The 15,231-nt window shown below is 37.0% G+C and overlaps 1 protein-coding gene across 1 annotated transcript in view; it reads right to left on the bottom strand.

Annotated features, from left to right (window-relative positions):
- Positions 1-14,976, bottom strand: part of LOC109694936 (uncharacterized) — a 31,864-nt gene extending 16,888 nt beyond the window's left edge. The window contains exons 1-10 of the mRNA XM_074059702.1: positions 14,864-14,976; positions 13,181-13,447; positions 11,520-11,786; positions 9,360-9,475; positions 8,056-8,229; positions 7,389-7,623; positions 6,827-6,970; positions 4,594-4,703; positions 4,049-4,144; positions 3,157-3,196 (exon numbers count right to left, since the gene is read on the bottom strand). Coding sequence (XP_073915803.1) covers positions 3,157-3,196; positions 4,049-4,144; positions 4,594-4,703; positions 6,827-6,970; positions 7,389-7,623; positions 8,056-8,229; positions 9,360-9,475; positions 11,520-11,786; positions 13,181-13,447; positions 14,864-14,870 — 1,456 coding nt within the window. The 5' untranslated portion in view covers positions 14,871-14,976. The remainder of the gene's footprint in view (positions 1-3,156; positions 3,197-4,048; positions 4,145-4,593; positions 4,704-6,826; positions 6,971-7,388; positions 7,624-8,055; positions 8,230-9,359; positions 9,476-11,519; positions 11,787-13,180; positions 13,448-14,863) is intronic.
- Between the last annotated feature and the right edge of the window lie 255 nt (positions 14,977-15,231).

Below are 15,231 nucleotides of genomic sequence, written 5' to 3'. Positions count from 1 at the left end.
AATGAGCTGGGAATTAGTCTTGGCAGGGAACATTGTGGGCAGAAAAACAAAGGCTTGAGAGTGTCTGATGAAATCGGAAGCTGGGAGAGCTGGGCTTTTGAAAGAATTCCAGTGTAAGCAACAACAGGCAAGACAAACTGAATTGGTAATAATCAGATGCAACAGTTATTTGAGGATTTACACATAAAATAATGTCAGGGTCCTGAGTTTGAGAGTCAGGCCAACCTGGAATCACCCTGCTCAATACATGGTTAGACCTAAGTCAAATTCCATATCGCCTCTAAGTATCTTCTTTAAGTTATAAAGTGGCAATAAAAACACAAATGTAATTACATAATTTCAAATATTCAATCAGAGAGAGCATGTGAAATAGCTGTCGTACGGAAAGAAGGTGTTCAAAAAAAACCAATTATTTGGGTTATTGTTATTTTAGTGATGATAGAATTGGGACTGCAGTGATAAGAAAAACAGAAGGAATAATTTAGAAGATGGAACTTATCAAAACCACAGTTTTGGTACCAGGAAAATCTAACAGATTATAGGATAGTATTCCTTAGGAACTTTAATTAATAATGGACAAAAATCTAGGTTGTTTATATTTACAATGTGACTTTACTTGGTTTTTTCTAATACCTTTTAATTTCTCACATCTATCGTTTAATGATCACCTAATTCTAATCAAGTAATCAATGCCGTTGACCTGCCTGGCTCAGAGACAGCCATGTATATGAATTTAACTCAGTTCTTCACAGATAAATGACTTCTTAGAGCCATGAAGAAAACAAGAATATAAAACAATCCATTCCGGTATTTTAGAAGCTTATATTACGTGTGAGTTGATGTATAAAGCCTGGGAAGAATTTTACTGCAGAGAAAATCAAAGAAGTGAAAGAGCACAGGACCAAGCAAGCATGAGTGGCATGAATGCAGGAAACACAGCTTATTTGTTTATGAAGCTGAAATTGTGTTTTAGAGGGATTGCTGAAAAAATAGATATATTTTGAAAGGTAAGAAAAGTTGTTTGAAAATTTCATATATGTTTTCCAATGTCAATAAGTAGCCATTGTGTGTTCCCAAATAAGAAAATTGCATTAATAGATACCTACAATGTGGGAACTAAGAATAAATAACTGAACATCTTTTTTAGGAAAGATGTTTCCCAAAAATGCAAATCTGTAAAAAAAAAACAAAAAAAAAAACCTATGCCAGGCCAGCTCTACAAGAATCATCTTAAGGATCTTTAAATGATCACATATTGCCCAGAGTCTATTTAAGATTGAGCTAATCAGAGTGAGGGAAAGGGCAGTAATTTGAACTTTTTAAATGAATACTGTTTATTTAGTTATGTCACAAAGTTTAGAAACTACTGATCTAGTCCAACATCTTTACTTTATTTCAAAATAAGGAGTACAAAGCCAAAGAAATGCTATGACAAGTTTAAATGCTAGCTGCCTAATGATTTCCTGCTTTATGATCTTTCAGTTCTTGTATATAAGGGATGGATGAGTGGATTAAGTTCTGATAAGAGAAACAGTACTTAAAAAACTGTGATGGAAGTGAAAGAAATACTGGACCCAGAGTTGTTCATACCAGGACTAGAGAAAGAGTGAAGAAAATGGAGTCACTTTCATCAGAGCAAGAGGAGAATTCAATAAAAGAGGCGGAAGGAGGTTGAATCTCAAAAGCTCTTTGTTCTGTTCCTGGAAGCAGGATGACTAATTTCAAATCGAAAACAAACAGAAAGAGTTCAAAGTATATTTAGAAGCTTCCAGAGTTGTCCCACACACATTACACTGTCTTTAGCATACCATTTAAACTGAAAGAGATTACCTTCTTTCTGGCTCAAAGATAACCTCTATACCATAGTCTCTTTCAGTGTCTCTAAGCTAACACCCCATGATTCCAGTTTCACGTAAGTAAGAAGGGGAAGAATTCAGCTTGTACTGCTTTCCTCTTGTTTCTGTCTGCTACGGAGTACTGAACAGATTGTTTTCTAAGCCCCAAGTCCTAGTCCCTATTCAGAAAGTGACTCCCCAACTCACCAGCCATGGAGAACAGCCTCAGGCACTTTCCTCAGCAGTGGAAAGAGACTCATGCTGGAAAATGATAGCAACCACAAGCAGGCATTTCCTCAGAGCAGTGGGTGGGACTTTCAGATTGTGCAACTACCGCTCAGAATGTCTAACTTCTTTGTGGGGAAGTTCCCGATAGTCCTAAAATTGACCTCTCAGTCCTGAAATCCAGTTTCCTGGATTTGAGTTAGTCTCAATATCTAGTTTTTTCCTTTGTGAAGTTAAAGAACAAAATGAAACAGAACAAGTGAAAAAAAAATGTAGATAACAAAGCATTATCCTGAATGCTTGCTGGCGCCTTTACTGGTTTTTCTCCTTTTTATTTTCTTTAAGGCCCCACTCCTCCTCTACATCATTGTCATTTCTCTCAGTATTTTCATCTCTGCTCATTAAAAGCATAAATCATGAAGGAGTTAAACCTAATTAATCTCATTTTCAGAGAAGAATTAACCAAGTAGTTTCTGTTTCCCATTTAAATCTGTTGATTATGGTGGCTTCTTCCCCTCTCGGGGTCTCCATGGAATCTTAATCTTTCACTGGAGAGAGTTCCAAAGGAACCCTTTTATTCTCTCCCCTGAATGTTTTTAACTGCCTAAGACTGCTTTAACATTTACTTTTTTACTGAAGATGACTGTTTGCCTCTGCTTTTGATTTCTCTGAACAAAATCTGCAGTCTGAGGTTATAGTAGAATGAATACATGATTGTACAAAAGAAATTGGCCAGAAGAACAGTTAATGAAAAGGGGCAGGGGAAAAAGGGGCAAAGGAGGAGAGAGAAATAGAGAGAGAGAGAGAGGTTATGATGTGTTCAACTGTTCAACACTGAAAGTTCTCAAAAGATCAGAAATTCACCTTTACTTTAAGTGGTTTAAGATTAAGAAGGCTACATTCTTCCAAATGAAAGTAAGCCCTTCAGCTTTCCTAAACTAACATTGCTGAGTTAATGATTTATCCCAGATTCATTTTCGCTGCACCACAAAAGGAAATCGCACCTAGTATCAATTTGCAGAGTGTCATAATTGCCTATTTTTTTCATTTTGGTGAATGATTTATCTTTTTAGTGAGACTGTAAGCTGTTACTGACCTTGTGTTGAGGCAGCATCTACTCCGTATCTATGAAATATCTTAACAGAGTGAAGAAATATGTAGATATTTTTCAGTCGTCAGTGGTCAACTCTGAATTTAGGGATAGGTCACTTACCACATAACACTCTCACTGTCATAACTGTTTAACAGATATTTATATGTCTCCTGTTGTGTTCTAAATTCTTCTAACTCAGTACCTGCTATGAATCTACCCACTTTGCATCTGTATCCCTAAAGATGAAGATCCAGCAAATGTTATCTTAACAGAAAGGATGGTACTGTTAGCTATTGAGTTCAGCTCCTATGAGTGAAGTCAAAATATGCCAAATCTGTTACCTACTCTAAGTTCCAGCTCCTGTCTTCCAAGCATGATAAAACAAAACAAAATGAAAGAATAAACAAACAAAAACCCACAACATTTCATTTTTATTTCGCATTTATTAGGTCAATCCAAAGAAATGTTTGCTTCCAATAGACGTGTTTCCAAAAACAGGTACAGAATGACAGAATTTCTGGCTTCCTACAAGAAAAGTAAATATCACAGACATAAGAATGATTTCAGCTAAAAGATATGCAAGAAATTAAGCCACTCTAACCAATGGGTACATACACACTCACTAAAAAGATATGTTCTTAAGGGTATGTTTAAATATTGCCTAAATATTGAGATAAAAAGGAGGCACATCCAAAATTGAGATTTCATAGTCTATGACTACTTCTTGATCTACAGCAAACAATCCTGAGAAAGAGCATCTAACTCTACAGTATTTTAGGAGAATAGCATCACTCCCTTACACACACACACACACACACACACACATACACACACACACCCCTGCACACACATACACATACCCGCACACAGACGATGATACAACTTACTGACTTTAATGTCCTGGGAAGAGGTAGAAACATTTTGTCAAAGTCACCCGTTCAGTGGTGGGCATCTGTGCCCTACCATCAGGTAGTTCAAATGAAAATCGAACCTAAAAGAGATAGAAAAAGACTGTAGACCTTTCCTTTGAGTGGAAATCTGGACTTAAGCTGGAAAAAGTACAATGAATCTAATAAAAATAAATCATAAATATTGTAAGTATTTGTATATCTAATAGTCATTCTTTAAGCACAGAATAGCCTCCCAGACTTTTATATTCTGTTGCTGGCTCTTAGAGCTATGATAGCCATGGGCAAATTGGAGCCTATTTGTTTGTCTACTTGGGGAAGGATAGGAATTAATGATTGCCTTCAAGGGTTACAGATTATAAGAGATTTGGTCTGGCTTCTGAGTTTGCTGACTCACCAAAGAATATCAAAATTCCTTTGAAAAGAATGACGTTACTGGAAGATGAACACGTCCACACCTGCCTGCTAAGATTCTTGCTGGAATAGTCAAAATTCAGGAAAGTACATTTGAAAAAAGCATCTAGAGCCCTACCTTTCGGAAAATTGCCTCTAGGTCATAGGACCAGGCATACTCTTGCATGTTTTCGATGAGTTTTATAATAAAAAGAGAGCCCCGAACAGGATGTCGCCAAGAAACATTATCTGTAAATAAAGCACATTTCAAATCTTATAACAGGCTTTTTCCTGGATGCAGAGAGGTAACTCTACTGTTTCTACTTCACCTTGGACAAGTTATTGAGTTCATTCTGCTTTTTATATGCTGTCTGCCATTTTGAAATATATTCAAAGTTTAGTGAGTATTTTTTACTGATATGGAAGAAGGTGCTGTATGCAAAGCAGTTATTAGTGTGGCATAGTTACTAATGTCAAGGAGTTGGAAATTTAGTAGAAAGGAAGGAAAGAGGAAGGAAAGGCAGAATGGGGTATAGGGGAGATGAGGCCTTAGAGAAGAAATGTCTGAGAGTGCATTTTGAGGATGCTATTTAATGACTCTGACTTTGAAATTCAATGACCTTAACTAGAAAGAAGAAGGTAGACAATGTTTGCCATGAGGAGATATTTGAGGAATAGACGTAATACACTACAAGTATTTGAGATAATGTAGGATATATATAATAGGAAATGGCTAACTTAGAATGAAAATTGTACCAACAGAATGAGTGTACAAACCTGAAAAGAGTTAGAAAGAGAAATAGCACATCCTTTTGGAAGACAAAAAGTTCTTTTGGAGAAGAAAATTGTTAAAGAAGAACAATGTTAATTATGTATCCTAGTACATGCACAGAAGTAATTAAAATTACAAATGAATCTAGAGGAAAAGCAATAGCAGTAGTTATTATAGCCACATTGTTTAGCCAAATCTTTTAGCAATGATAATGGCAGTGAAAAACTCATTAATAGTTGAAATTCCGTTTAAAAGCACAGCTTACTTATGAGACTTGCTTTACCTAATGGAAATGTATAGAGAGAGAGTAGAAGTAGATATCTCTGCAACTTCTTTATAAAACTAAGGGATCAAATGGTCAGTTTGTTTCAGAAAAGCACTGCTATGTAGTTGGGATTTATACAAGGGACCATGCAGTTAGGTTTACTGGTGGGAGTATAAGATAACTGGAATCTATAAAAGCTATCCAGAAAGGAGGAGTGAGGAAAGAAAATGAAAAGGAGTCAGACATATGCAAGACAGATGTTGAGAAGCCAGGAGCCTTGAAGGACTGGATAGCCAGAGGTCACTGTGTTGTAGAGGGCTGGGATCAAAAGACTTAAAAGAATCATTATGTCTAATATTAAAGTTTGCCATGTATTTAAGCTAGAAATGATCAAGGAAGAAAAATTTATTGAGGTATACCTCAGAGCACAGCTAACACAATACAGAACTAGGTTGTCTCTGGAGGGATGGCATATCAATATAGAAAATAATCTTAAACTAAACTTTCTGAACAAAGGTAGAACCATAGAGGTGAATAAGGGACTACAAGCTTCAGGAAATTGCAAAACTCAGTAGATGAAAGGATTCTAGTGACTTTTATTTAAACTTTAGTGTGAAAAGTAATGAGTTAAATTACAAAATAAAAAGATCATTTTTGGTCACTTTATATGCATTTTACTCTGTGCTGTGTTCACCACGTCATCTTATTTCATTCTCAGAATAATGGCACTGTATTTGTGTATATTAGTGAGGAATTCAAAGAAAGAGAGACTAAGTAACTAAATCTAGTTTACAAAGTACTAGATGAAAAGGTCAGGGTACAATCTCAGTATCATTACTCCATAGCTTCTGTTTGGAATCAATAAGATATTTTCTTTAATACGTATAATTCTACTTAAAATTCACTTTAATGTAAGTCCTCAATATACTTTGTCTGACTTTTCGTCTTCACATTCACCCCTCAATATTCTTCTATAAATAACTACATAAACTCTAGGAAATCTGGACTGCTGAATGATTCCAAGACTGTTCTTTTCAGTGTAAAGTCCAATTCTAATTTTCTTCAGTATGGATTCTATTCTATTTAATTCTCTGCTATCTCTCATAGCTTCAGGAAAAATAGTTTGCACCATGGATAAGCTTACTAATTGACAATTCTGAGAAAATATAAATATATTTTGTCTCTGTATATGAGGGAATTGAGTGTGTTACTGAGATCGTTGAATTAGTCTTTAAAAGTCTCACCTACAGTTAGAGATAAGCACATTCTAACACCTAGGTGTCAATTTCTCTATCAGTAACCCCGACAAAGGTGTCCTATATGGAAACCCATTACCTGGTGTTGAAGAGCAGAAAGCAATAAAATCCTTCTCCACATGGGCTTTCTTAATGCCATCATCCTCAAAATCTTCTGGATCAGGTAATATTTTTTTTCCAGAGTCTCCTTCTGAATCTTTTAACCACACAACTCCTTGATTCTCTGGAAGACACAATTTGATATCCTGTTCCCACCAATTTCCAAGAGAACTACTTGCTAGCTTCCAAAAACCTCTATTCAGTCATATTTTTTAATGAATTGATGTCTGTCTTTCTTTCATATGCACATATACATACACAGATCTCAAGAAGCATCATTTCAACGATTCTTATGTCTACTAACCCTGAAATAAACTCTTATAGTACCCGAACTCAAGAGTCTCAAGATTGGAAATGTATGTCTTTTGTTGAAAGTGGAACAAATTCTACCAAACAGAAATAGAATTCATATTCTATTGGGTAGTGAAAATAAGTGTTCTTTGATAATTAGGAACAGATATGAAGACACTGAAAAATATCATTGTGTGCAGATGATAAAGCCAGTATTTGATTGGTTTGTACTCTAAGAAACCAGCTCTCACCTCCACGGCAGGCCTGGATGATGATGACCTTGGGTTTGTCCTTCAAATTCGGACAGTTCCCAGTATTCAACATTTGAAAGATGGTGTTGACTTGTAAAATATCGGGGACTTGTTCAGAATGTCTCTTCCCACAAATTCCATCCCGGATTCCATGAGACATGAAAACCAGGAAAGTACTGTCAGAGCTCTTGTGCTCTGGGCGGGCAGCAAATGCCTTCACCTCTGTAGCCATGTCCTGAAAGGAACCATACCACTGATTTTGGACTGTGTGGTTCACTATCATCATACCTTCTTAATCCAATAAGGAGACATTTAAGCAATTCTTTGAATAAGTCCATTAAAATCAATGAAGTGGAAAAGGAAATTTAAGTCTTACTTCTATGAAAAGCGAAGAGAGTAAAGATCATAGGAAATCATCCCAAGAGTTCCAGTTGAGAGAAGGGGGCATTGTTGAATTAATGGAACACTAACCAATTACAAATTATATGAGAATCTTGCTAAAAGACTTGCATTTGAACGGAATATAGAACATTAAGCACCCTCCAGGGGAAAATTTTGATTATAGACTATCAAGAAATGAAGTTTTTTGATACTATAAACCCTCTATGTAAAGTTATTCAGGCATATGAAGGACATAACCATTGTGTCTATAGTTTGAAACACTTACTGAAGCAGTGAGATTTTTTTTCACATCTACTCTGTATCCAAGACCCTTTAGCAGCATCTCCATGCCTTCAATGTCAACATCCGCTCCTACCCTCCTGGAAAGACTATCAAATTCTATGTTGCAGATAATTAAGGCAAGACGTGTGCGATTTGACTTATTCATTATTGGATAAATCTGTAGGGAAGACAGGTTGAACAGTCTTGTTCTCTTTAATACAATGTTAATTTTTCTTAATTAATTAATTTTTTTATTGTTTTATTATTCATATGTGCATAAAAGGCTTGGGTCATTTCTCCCCCCTGCCCCCACCCCCTCCCTTACCACCCACTCCGCCCTCTCCCTCTCCCCCCCACCCCCTCAATACCCAGGCAGAAACTATTTTGCCCTTATCTCTAATTTTGTTGTAGAGAGAGTATAAGCAATAATAGGAAGGAACAAGGGGTTTTGCTGGTTGAGATAAGGATAGCTATACAGGGTATTGACTCACATTGATTTCCTGTGCATGTGTGTTACCTTCTAGGTTAATTCTTTTTGATCTAACCTTTACTCTAGTTCGTGGTCCCCTTCTCCTATTGGCCTCAGTTGCTTTTAAGGTATCTGCTTTAGTTACTCTGCGTTAAGGGCAACAAATGCTAGTTAATTTTTTAGGTGTCTTACCTATCCTCACTCCTCCCTTGTGTGCTTTTGCTTTTATCATGTGCTCAAAGTCCAACCCATTGTTGTGTTTGCCCTTGATCTAATGTCCACATACAGCTTTCCCTTCCTCCATGCTATCAAGGAATCTAAATCACATGAAGTATAGATTAAGAACAGGAAAAGTAACTGAGTTTTGACTCAAGAATAAGAGTGGAGTTTGACAAAGCCTACATAGAAACTTAGCATCTGCCTTTAATTTTTACAGGACAGGTAAGATTTTGAAAAACTATACAGGATTTAAAGCCAAGATTCCTTAATTTTCAAACTGACTCTTATACTTTCTGATTGCCTTACTCTGGAAAAAATATTTAACAATTACTGAACCAGTAGTTTGAACTCTAAAGAGGTAATTTTGAGAGTTAAAGGCATTGCAAGATGTTTAGTGTAATATATGACTCATAGTAAGAATACAATACCAGCTGCTGTTTTGTTGTTATTACTATTAGTTTTTACTCAGGTGACAGAACCAAACTCAGAACACTCTTTATATGCCTGGGATTCTAGGAGCTAGGAATCCTTTATGTAAAGGGAATAGCCCAGTGATTCACACAATATCTCAGAAAAGTGCATCTTTAGCCTCCTTCATTCATGTGTTCTGAGCACTGCACCTCTGCTGCTTTTTCTTTCCATATCCTTTGGGCTATTTCTGGGGGGCAAGTCTTAAGTGTTCTTCCTGGGCCACAGGATATGAGCATGGCATTATCGACACACACTTCCTGAGGAGCTGCAAGAGAAAAGGAACACTATAAATAATTATATCCCTGGTGTTCCCAGTTGTGTCCCTTACACTCACATCTATATGTGAAGCCACACATGAGGGAGTTCAGGCTAGAAGGAAGACCGTGTGTGAGCTACCAGCACTGTTGAGTGAATTCACTGATAATGCAACAGGTTTCCAGTGGTGTGATACAGGGACCTACTTTCAACTCTTGGAATTGTTTAGGCAAATATTTTAGATAATCACAAAGGGAGGGAGACTCTCAGAAAATAATCAATATATTAGGAAAATATCTAAGATATAAATTTATTTCAAAAGAGTTAAAGCATAGGATAAAATTTCAGGGGGTAAGGCTTAATTAGCTCATTTAAGTATTTTATGAAAGGTATATGTTTACCTATTCATTTATTCAACAGTATTTTTAAAGAATCAATTTTTCTGTGCTCCAGGATCACTTTCTACTGAATATATGTGTAAGAAGGGATAATATTGAACACATGAAGTAAAATGAATATGAGATAGAATGATAAATGCTAAAAGAAGTGCACAGTTGATTCATCTCACTAAACATTGATTGTACAAATATATCAAAAGAGTTTTTTACAATGATTGATGTAAGAAAATCTCTGAGGCTTTGATTTGATAAGTTTAATACCATCCAACAACATGATGCACTTGCTAAAATAATGTAATCTTTGTGTATTTCAAAATACAAATACTTATCTAGTTATCTGGAGGATCTTTTGAAAATGAACTATTAAATTAAAATATTCTAATCAATTTTAAAGGGGAATTCAAAGGAACTGTTGTAAATTCAGTAAGGTGAAGCAAAGCATCATAAAATATGTTGATAGTGGCAAAAATAAAAAGCTAATTAGAAGTTTAAAATATATATAAATAATCATTAAGTAGAAGAAATGTGTTCTGTCTGCAAAAAAAGTCTACAACCATAGAAAAATTAAGTAGACATGTTCAAATTATACTATAGTCAGGGTTTTTTTAGTACTGGAAAAGGGCACCTGGTTATATAATTAGCATTCTATCCCATAAAGTAATCTACACATATAAGGTCATCATTATAATTGATTCAGTTGAGTAATTTTGAGCTTGGTGAAATATTTGCCTTCAAGACTTCTAAATTTATTCACAATGCAGTATCCTTTTACTTTAAGAGTGAGGAATGGCTTTTGATTAAATTATTTCAGAATTATAGATAAACAAGCTGTCCAGTACAAATAGAACTCTGGTGATTTGTTAAAAAAGGCAGGATTCATACAAAATTAAGATTTGCTAACAAGAAACCTGTTATGTTGACCATGTCAGGATCAATAAGGCTGATCTTTTTTGAGGAAGAACACAGGAAACATCTGCAATGCCAGCTTAGAGGAAGCCCATGTTCCTGTGAAGTGGCTTTGAGAAGTGCAGCAGAGACCAGTGCCTGGGGGTGCACAGTGCTAGTGGACAGTCCTACTCAAAAGATAATGCAATGGTGTCTCGGGAAGAAATAATCCACTTAAAATCCCTGTTTTCCTATTATAAGTAACTTATTCTGTGAGGTTCTACCATCACTCAAACATGTATTATTCTTCCTGGAAAGCAAAATTTTAGAGAAAATTCAGAGAAACTGTTTGATCATAGAGTTCACTTAGCCATATCAGTCAAGTACATAAGTGCCTAGAGATCTTTGCACTTAACAAAATTAAGTATGGTGATGATAATAATAATGATGATGATATAATGTGCTATCCCTCAAAGAATGGAGCATATAGTTTTAAGATTTTAAGTCTATTCTCATAAACTTCAGCATATGAGCAGCCACACACTCAAGACAGGAAATGAGCTTTAATCAGAAGATGATCCCTGACAAAGAAGAAAGAGGAACAGGAAGAGTCAGGGGATATGCTACAGAAGGGTCCCTGACACAGAACAGGGGCCCTGAACTCAGAGGTCAGGAAGATGTCTGCAAACTGGACTGACTAATAAACAAATCAGACGTTGGGTACAAAACACATGGACTCAGTGAAATTTATCCTGAGTCACAGACCCTTACCTGACAAGAGTCCCAATGTCTCTGCAAGGTATCTGTCATCTTCACAAATGAAAGTGATGCAAATTTGGCATGCCTGGGGCCCTTTCCGAATGATGGAGTCAAGCAAAGCTCGTGCCTGGTCCATCGCTGTGGCATTTTCAAGTTTTACTTTCTCCATCTCTTCCTGGTTCAGCACTCTTTTCTCTAATAATTCATCCAGCAAACCATTTATTGTACCTGTGCCCGCTGAACGGATAAACTGCTTCCTTTTGTCTTTCAGGATCTTGTCTGTTTGGAGCACAAAGACGTATCAAGTCATGGAAACAGCGTCATTTTCCTCTCAAGGAAGCAATTAATTAGTGAAATGCCTCTCTTCACATACTTTACTAATCCCTTCTTTTATTTTATCACCACAGTTTCCCTTCAATATCACTCATATTTGTACCTGGAGAAGACTGAAGGTTACTACCCCTCCTTCAGTATCTGAAAAACAGAAATCATTCCTTCTTGTCCCATATTTATTGATCTCTGAATAATGAAATACTAGTAACACACTTTCATAGGGAGCAACTCTATCTGGTGCTCATCTTGCTTTCCATTCTTTTCTCTCTGCCAGACTTAAAAGAATTAACTGATAAAACTGAAAAACGACAGCAGGTCCTTTTGTACTTCCTCTCCAGTCCTTTCCTTCAATTCCTGTGGCTTCAATAATCTTCTGGGTCCCTTTCTTCCTCTCTGCACCTCCTTTTTGCCTCAGTTCTGCTCATCTAAACATTCACACAACCTAATCATAGCCTTCAGAAGAGCACACCACTTCCAGTCTTAGTTCTTCTCCTAGATTGCTCCTTCATATAGTGAAAAAAAAAAAAAAAACCAAACTTACCAGCCATGGCTTTTCTCTCCTACCGTCAAGTGTGAATGAAACTGAAAGCTTGTTCTACCTTCCTTTCAGTAGGGTGTTACATATTGAGAAATCACCACTGTACATACATAATGCATGCTTTTGTTCCCCAAAGAAATATTTGGATTTATGAAATTTAGACTGAATGAAGGGCTGCAGCCTTGACAAATTCCTTTCACTAGCAATTAGAACAGCTAAGGGTAGATGGTTGTGGTTCTTTGAGAGTAAGAAATGAGTGAGAAAGTATGTATGCAATCGAACTCACAAAATAAATCTCCTCTCACTCATCAGGAAGTATGATCCAGAAAAGTTGAACTTGAAACTCCTCTTCCAGCTCTGAGGAAAGTTTCAACAGCTATATTTCCCTGTAAAGCAGTTTTGCTTTCACCAAAGTACGTAAGTGCCTAGAGATCTTTTGCACTTAACAAAAATAAATATGGTGATGATAATAAAAATGATGATGAAATAATGTGCTATCCCTCAAAGAATGGAGCATATAGTTTTAAGATTTTAAGTCTATTCTCATAAACTTCAGCATATGAGCAGCTACACACTCAAGACAGGAAATGAACTTCAATCAGAAGACGATCCCTGACAAAGAAGAAAGAGGAACAGGAAGAGTGAGGGGGTATGCTACAGAAGGGTCCCTGACACAGAACAGGGGCCCTGAACTCAGAGGTCAGGAAGATGTCTGCAAACTGGACTGACTAATAAACAAATCAGACGTTGGGTACAAAACACATGGACTCAGTGAAATTTATCCTGAGTCACAGACCCTTACCTGACAAGAGTCCCAATGTCTCTGCAAGGTATCTGTCATCTTCACAAATGAAAGTGATGCAAATTTGGCATGCCTGGGGCCCTTTCCGAATGATGGAGTCAAGCAAAGCTCGTGCCTGGTCCATCGCTGTGGCATTTTCAAGTTTTACTTTCTCCATCTCTTCCTGGTTCAGCACTCTTTTCTCTAATAATTCATCCAGCAAACCATTTATTGTACCTGTGCCCGCTGAACGGATAAACTGCTTCCTTTTGTCTTTCAGGATCTTGTCTGTTTGGAGCACAAAGACGTATCAAGTCATGGAAACAGCGTCATTTTCCTCTCAAGGAAGCAATTGATTAGTGAAATGCCTCTCTTCACATACTTTACTAATCCCTTCTTTTATTTTATCACCACAATTTCCCTTCAATATCACTTGTATGTGTACCTGGAGTGGCCTTAAGAGTGAGGGTTAACTCTTGGGGATATACCCAAAAGATTGTGACACAGGGTACTCCAGAGGCACCTGCACACCCATGTTTATTGCGGCACTATTCACAATAGCTAAGTTATGGAAACAGCCAAGATGCCCCAGCACTGATGAATGGATCAAGAAAATGTGGTATCTATACACAATGGAATTTTATGCAGCCATGAAGAAGAACGAAATGTTATCGTTGGCTGGTAAATGGACGGAATTGGAGAACATCATTCTGAGTGGAGTTAGCCTGGCCCAAAAGACCAAAAATCGTATGTTCTCCCTCATATGTGGACATTAGATCAAGGGCAAACACAACAATGGGAATGGACTTTGAGCACATGATAAAAGCGAGAGCACACATGGGAGGGGTGAGGATAGGTAAGACACCTAAAAAATTAGCTAGCATTTGTTGCCCTTAACGCAGAGAAACTAAAACAGATACCTTAAAAGCAACTGAGGCCAATAGGAGAAGGGGACCAGGAACTAGAGAAAAGGTTAGATCAAAAAGAATTAACCTAGAAGGTAACACACACACACAGGAAATCAGTGTGAGTCAATGCCCTGTATAGCTATCCTTATCTCAACCAACAAAAACCCTTGTTCCTTCCTATTATTGCTTATACTCTCTCTTCAACAAAATTAGAGATAAGGGCAAAATAGTTTCTGCCTGGGTATTGAGGGGGTGGTGGGGGAGAGGGATAGGGCGGAGTGGGTGGTAAGGGAGGGGTTGGGGGCAGGGAGGAGAAATGACCCAAGCCTTGTATGCACATATGAATAATAAAAGAAAAAAAAACATGAAAAAAAAAGAGTGAGGGTTATTGTCCCTCTGTCAGTACCTGAAAAACAGAAATCATTCCTTCTTGTCCCATATTTATTGATCTCTGTATAATGAAATAATAGTAACACACTTTCATAGGGAGCAACTCTATCTGGTGCTCATCTTGCTTTCCATTCTTTTCTCTCTGCTAGACTTAAAAGATTTAACTGATAAAACTGAAAAATGACAGCAGGTCCTTTTGTACTTCCTCTCCAGTCCTTTCCTTCAATTCCTGTGGCTTCAGTAATCTTCTGGGTCCCTTTCTTCCTCTCTGCACCTCCTTTTTGCCTCAGTTCTGCTCATCTAAACATTCACACAACCTAATCATAGCCTTCAGAAGAGCACAGCACTTCCAGTCTTAGTTCTTCCCCACTATTTCTCTTTTAAATAGTGACAAAAATAAACTTACCAGCCATGGCTTTTCTCTCCTACTGTCAAGTGTGAATGAAACTGAAAGCTTGTTCTACCTTCCTTTCAGTGGGGTGTTACATATTGAGAAATCACCACTGTACATACATAATGCATGCTTTTTTTCCCCAAAGAAATACTTGGATTTATGAAGTTTAGACTGAATGAAGGGCTGCAGCCTTGACAAATTCCTTTCACTAGCAATGGGAACAGCTAAAGGTAGATGGTTGTGGTTCTTCGAGAGTAAGAAATGAGTGAGAATTTATGTATGCAATAGAACTCACAAAATAAATCCCCTCTCACTCATCAGGAATTGTGACCCAGAAAAGTTGAACTTGAAACTACTCTTCCAGCTCTGAGGAGAGTTTC

This window comes from Castor canadensis, chromosome 2, assembly GCF_047511655.1.
Source record: "Castor canadensis chromosome 2, mCasCan1.hap1v2, whole genome shotgun sequence".
Lineage (NCBI taxonomy): Eukaryota > Metazoa > Chordata > Mammalia > Rodentia > Castoridae > Castor > Castor canadensis.
This window is presented reverse-complemented; position numbering and strand designations above follow the sequence as displayed.